The 6,672-nt window shown below is 35.3% G+C and overlaps 1 protein-coding gene across 1 annotated transcript; it reads right to left on the bottom strand.

Moving 5' to 3' along the window:
• Nucleotides 1-948: 948 nt before the first annotated feature.
• cldn10a (claudin 10a) lies at nucleotides 949-6,359 on the bottom strand. The gene is made up of 5 exons (XM_058403772.1): nucleotides 6,030-6,359; nucleotides 3,650-3,811; nucleotides 2,146-2,227; nucleotides 1,937-2,041; nucleotides 949-1,790 (listed from the first exon to the last, which is right to left on the bottom strand). The coding sequence occupies exons 1-5, from the start codon at nucleotides 6,247-6,249 to the stop codon at nucleotides 1,655-1,657; spliced, it is 705 nt and encodes a 234-aa protein (XP_058259755.1). The 5' UTR covers nucleotides 6,250-6,359; the 3' UTR covers nucleotides 949-1,654.
• Between the last annotated feature and the right edge of the window lie 313 nt (nucleotides 6,360-6,672).

Below are 6,672 nucleotides of genomic sequence, written 5' to 3'. Positions count from 1 at the left end.
GAATCAGAAAAGCAGAACTGACTTTTGAAAGAATTTGGTGTCATGGAGGAGTGCTGTAATGTTTCTTATTGCACCTACCTAGTTATTGTAAAGACATGTTATGGGTCGTTTGTATTTAATTTATTAATTTATTGTGATTTTAATATATTAAATATATATTTTAATATTTAGTGTAATTGTAATTTTTTAAAAACAAAATGTATGTATGTATAAATTTGTTCTTTGTTCATTCTTTCGGTCAGCAGTTTAAAATGGATAGTGCTTTTTTGAGGTGCCTTCATGCAAAGAATATTACACAAACTTGGTAAAAAAATGGACAGCATAGTTTGAGGCTTTTATTAATAATTAGTGTTTACTTACAACATACATGACAACTCCCTATTAAATTGCTTGCCTCATATTCAATAGGGAAAGTTTGTGATAAATGACTTTGTGGAGATTAATTCTGCACACCCTCTTACTCACTAACTTTATCCTGATCAGGGTCATGGTGGATCTGCAGTCTATTCCAGTAAAACTGCATAAGTGGGAATACACACATTATATTATAATAACCTAAATCATTTAGAGATTCTAAGACATTTAGGCCTATAATTTAATTATTACAAATAGTAAGCTTCTAAATAATAATAATGACATGAAATCCTAAGATTTCCTTAAAAAGAAATAGATGTTCACAATAATGAATTCAAACACACATGCAACTATGCACATACAGTACATCACATATGGAACTTGTATAACTTTACAAACACTAGCAAATTTTAAGAACATGGGCTAAAAGGAGTAATATAACTTTTAGCAATAACTCTTATGTCTTCTATGTGTTTACAAAATGTCAGAAGTAGAGGTTCTTTTTTATTATAATGTACTTTATTAAATTACATGACAAAACACAACAGCAGTGTATTTAATTAGATTATATAACCAAATTCTAAAAGAAAAAAGAAAAACTACAATCAGTACTGAAAATACCCAACACAGAAACATGTGGTTGGAAAAAATGGCATGCTACCAGCCCAGCAGAGCACTGGAACACTCCAGAAATCTTTGAGAAACAGAGGTCAAAGTCTAGGGTTTCCATTGATCATGAGGTGGAGACAGATGCTAGGTCCTGAAGAATAGGTGACTAGGCTGATCTAATTTCCGTATCTAGACAGCATGTTCCAGAGCCAGAAGTATGCAACAGGAACCAACATCATAAATGTCTGTCATCAGTTCACTTGGTTATCAGGTCTCAATTCAGCAAAGGCCACAACCATTAAAGACAGAAGATTAATTCCATCTTCACTATATGCTGCCATTTATCATCCCTGCTCCCAAAAATGACAAAGAGACCTTCAGTAACTCCAGACCTGGCGAACAATGCAAACATTTAATATTTGTAAACATCTAAAAATATACAGGTATGAGAAGTTAGATAGTTACATAGTACTTAGTAAATTACATCACAGAAAGATTAGTTATAAAATACAACATTTTCACTTTACTTTCTACATGCATTAGCGATGGTCTATGGTCTATCTTTGGTGCTTTGCTTTAGTGATTATGGCTGTGCATAAAGCATGTCCATCTTACAATTAATAATATAGGCATTTGCTCTTATTGGCTATATCAGTGCCAGTTTTGTACACAACTTTCCTGTGGATTTATATTAGACATAGGCATTCCTCCCAAACTGCCTCACAGAGTAGCCCCGATCTGCTGCATCCTTTTCAGAACTTACAGGACTGTTGGTGTTTTTGCTTCGAGTTGTCATGAAAGTGGTGACACCAGTGTAGGTGTATTCTCTTTAAAATTGGAAAAGAGTGACCAATTATCATCTGTAACATAAACTTGCAAAATAATCAGTTGAAAGATACTCATTAATGTTAATAGTTCGTATTTAATTAGACTCATTATATTTAATTAACATTTTACATAAATAGTTATATACCTCATGCTGAAGCCCTCTATCATTGAGAAGCAGAAGATACTACCCCCCAGAAAGCAAAGGACAGAACCTGCCCATCCAATAAACAGTGCAGCACCCAGTTCAAACCTGGGCAGATAACAAGGTTTAGGATGCTATAATCTGGTTATAAGTTTATAATAATTTAGCTTTATAATAATAATAAGTTAAATTGCTTTGCTGTATTTACTTACTTTTGTGCCACAAATAATGGGTCAAAAAACTCAGAGGTTATTTTATGAGCATACAGTGAACATGTTGCCAATGAACAGACACCTGTAAGGCAAAAAACAGTAAGAGATTGGCACAAACAAGTTACAACACACCATGCATCATTAATTACACTCAATATAAATGTGGTAGTGATACTTCAGTACATTACTGGATATTTTGGTAAATAAACATTTTCACATTTTCTTTTTTTTAATCACACATTAAAATATTATACTTTGTAATACACTGCACTCTTTGTAGCTTTTAAACAATTTAAATGAAATCTCAAATCAGGGGATGTGCATAATTTTCTAAAACAGCACAACATATATGACATTAATTATAATATACACAAGGTTTGTAGGGCAGATGTTCCACATAATGTAATCTAAGGAAATAATTACTGTTTATAGTTAGTATAACATAAGTAAGAATAGGAACTAACTTGTTTTATGGATGTTCGGCAACATTAAATGTAAGTATAAACAGTTAAAACTATGATATGCCATTCATTAATAAACTAACAGTTTTCATTGTTGGCAAATCTCTGTGAAATTGTCAGAATAACATACTTCAGGCCAGGCTGTTATGCAAAAATTATTCACGTTAGGGTAGAAATGTTACACGGAGTTGATTATTTTCAAATAGTAGTGTGTAATTTCATAACAACTAGAAGTGACCACTGGGTGGCAGCTGGAGATACTGTATGTATGACACACACTATACGAAAAAAGACCCCTAAAAGGCTTATCGGATAACTGCAGAAGATTGTTATTGATTGCTGACAGCACCCTTACTTTAAAAGTACAACCTCTTGCAGATTGAATAAATTATTAATTTAAAAAGTTAGGAATATAATAGATGTCCTCATGTGATTAATATGGATGCTAGCACAGTTTATTTGCTTGATTTTTTTTTTTTTGCCATTGTCTGATATTGTTACCCGAAATGGGTTAACACAATGTTTTGGAGGTTTTATTAGTTTAATATTTTCTTATTTATTTATTTTATTGAGTGTCATTTACAAAGGGCGAATGACACCCCAGTCACAGAATAACCCAAAATCTCACAACATTTTCCCAACTAGGAAAAACCCTTAACTTAGAATTTCTACCCAATTATATGGCATCATATCAGCTTATCAACATAGGTAGAGGAAGGGACATTTATAATTTTCTTTTAATTTTAGCAACATTCTCATTTGAATTAATTTAGAAAGTAAACATTTTTATCTTTTTTTTATTTTGACATTTTGTAGGCCACACTAATTTTTCAATTTTAGCCCTTTTGTTTTATTTTGTGTTTTATCAAATTTATGGTGTAAAGTAATCTATTGTTGTGCTAGATTAAAAGTTTCTCTGATGTCAATGTAAATGAATATAGTCTATAGTTTAATAGTAGTGAGGAATAGATTCCTGACCATGGATCTACTGACTGTAATAAATACAACAGTAGTATAAAGGTAATAGAGGTCTAGACAATTACCACTGAGGATAAAATGTAGTCCAGAGAGGCAGGTAATCCTGGCCTTGGTAGTCTCAGTGCCACCTATCTTTGTGCATTTCATTCCAACTAGGGCTAGAATGGACCCAATGAAACCCAGGCACACTGCAGAGATCATCAGACCACGACACACCTGGATATAAGCTGCAGAAGCAGAATAGCCGATGCTTAAACTCACTACATAAAGTAATAACTGATCAATACATACATACATATACATCGATCAGCCATAACATTATGACCACTGACAGGTGAAGTGAATAAGACTGATTATCTCCTCATCATGGCACCTGTTAGTGGGTGGGAAATATTAGGTAGCAAGTGAACATTTTGTCCTCAAAGTTGATGTGTTAGAAGCAGGAAAAATGGTCAAGCGTAAGGATTTGAGCGAGTTTGACAAGGGCCAAATTGTGATGACTAGACGACTGGATCAGAGCATCACCAAAACTGCAGCTCTTGTGGGGTGTTCCCGGTCTGCAGTGGTCAGTATCTATCAAAAGTGGTCAAAGGGGCACATGGGTGGCCAAGGCTCAATGATGCGTGGGGGGGGCAAAGGCTGGCCCATGTGATCCAATCCAACAGATGAGCTACTGTTACTCAAATTGCTGAAGAAGTTAATGCTTGTTCTGATAGAAAGGTGTCAGAATACACAGTGCATCACAGTTTGTTGTGTACGGAGCTGCATAGCCGTAGACCAGTCAGGGTGCCCATGATGACTCCTGTGCACCTCCAAAAGTGGCAACAATGGGCATGTGAGCATCAGAACTGGACCACGGAGCAATGGAAGAAGTTGGCCTGGTCTAATGAATCACGTTTTCCTTTTAAATCACATGGCTAGAAGGCACGGGAAGAAGGCAAGCCAGCGGAGACAGTGTCATGCTTTGGGCAATGTTCTGCTGGGAAACCTTGGGTCCTGCCATCCATACCCAAGCTTTGTTGCAGACTATGTACACCCATGTATGCCACATGCTTGCTCATGAGGGATAAAATAGGGATAAAATAGTAACTTTAATTTAAACTTTATATATTTTTTCTTTCTCTGTTTCTCTACTTCTGTAAATCTGCTATTGTTAAAAGTGCTATACAAATAAATTGAACTGAATTGAATTTTATGGAAACGGTATTCCCTGATGGCTGTGGCCTCTTTCTGCAGAATAATGTACCGTGCCACAAAGCAAAAATGGTTCAGGAATGGATTGATGAGCACAACAACGAGTTTGAGGTGTTGACTTGGCCTTGAAATTCCCCAGATCTCAATCCAATCGAGCATCTGTGGGTTGTGATCGACAAACAAGTCCGATCCATGGAGGCCCCACCTCACAACTTACTGGACTTAAAGGATCTACTGCTAACATCTTAGCACACCTTCATAGATCTAGTGGAGTCACACCAATCAGCTGATTTATATATATATATATATATATATATATATATATATAGACTAACCCTCATAAGAAAAGGAGGACCAACACAATAAGTGATCTTAATGTTATGGCTGATAAGTGTATATATACACACACACACATATATATATATATATAAAGGGTTGTGTAATATGTATATATATGTGTAATATATATATATATATATATATATATATATATATATATATATATATATATATATATATATATATATGAGTAAAGATCAATCAAGAACAAATTGAGGCATTTAGAAACTGCTAAGTTATATTGCCAAAAGTATATGGGCACCAGACCCTGACCCATGTCTTACTCAACCACATTGAACATCATTGGTATGAACTGGAATGGCAATGTGCCACAGGACTTCATGCCAAACATCATCGTCCAACTGCATTAATGTACTTGTGGCTGAATGACCATGCTCCATTATTATAATAGTAAAGGGAGATTATATTGTGAATAGAATGTCTAAAAAGCACATGAGTGATAGTCAGGTGTCCACAAACCTTTGGCAATATATATATCATGTTTTCTGAGAGAAATAGTCGACACCATGGACTAGAGTCCTTCATATTTTAAACTAGTGTTAGGGTTACTTTAAGTGCATCTGGCAAAATTTAGGCTTGACACAGTGATGACCCTTTCTAAATGAAGCTTTTTGGCCCTGCTTATTTTACTGGGAAAGGATGTTCCTCAAGCCAAAATCACATTAGAGCTACCTGATACTGCACTTCTCTTTTTCATTAACAAATGTTGTCATTTACTTTTCCTGAGAGAAAAACTTAACAAAATTTAATCTAGTCTATCAAGAGGTTAACATCTTACTACAAGACCATAAATTTAAAGTAATTTTATTTACCCACATTATTATAAACTATCTACAATATCATCTTCTCTAGCAGTCATGAGAAAGGCCATTAAAAGAACAAATAACAAACCATCTAAAGCCAGCATAGAAGGGAAGTCCTTGCAGTTTGAGATTCCAGTCGAATCTGTCACACATGTCTTCCAGAGATTGGACCAAAAGGTTGCTGTAGTGATGACAGTTCCATCTATGGAGGACACTTTCCAGTAGTCAGTGGGAAGCGTGGAGGAGATGAGAACCCAGCCTGATATACTAAGCAGCAAAGCAACAATCTCCATAACCATTTTCCCCATACTTTTCTCACACTGAAAAGTTAGAATATGAACAAAGATCACTTGATGTTAAGTAGTCAGTTACTTGATAGTGCCAATCAAAAGTTATTACAGGAAGCAGTGGTCAGGAATGGCTATGGTCACTAGATGTCAGAATAGTAGTGTTTCCAGAAAGGTCTGTTATGGAGTTGTCTAGCACTGGGTCCTCTTTTGGTTGCATTATATACAACAGGGAGGGCTTTGTTCTCAAACCTTTTCAACAACTGACCAATAGCCTTTTTTTATACATATTAACCATCCATTTCACTACAACACAGTCTCACACACACACACACACACACACACACACATCACTCCACAAGAATGATTTGAGGAGGAAGGGTAAGGTTTTAAAGGTCAACAGATGAGTACATTAGAGGTGGATGTTATTGGAAGGGCCTGAAA

Source organism: Hemibagrus wyckioides, linkage group LG11 (assembly GCF_019097595.1).
Source record: "Hemibagrus wyckioides isolate EC202008001 linkage group LG11, SWU_Hwy_1.0, whole genome shotgun sequence".
NCBI classification, from domain to species: Eukaryota; Metazoa; Chordata; class Actinopteri; order Siluriformes; family Bagridae; genus Hemibagrus; species Hemibagrus wyckioides.
The sequence above is the reverse complement of the archived record's forward strand: the minus strand, read 5'-3'. Positions and strand labels throughout refer to the sequence as shown.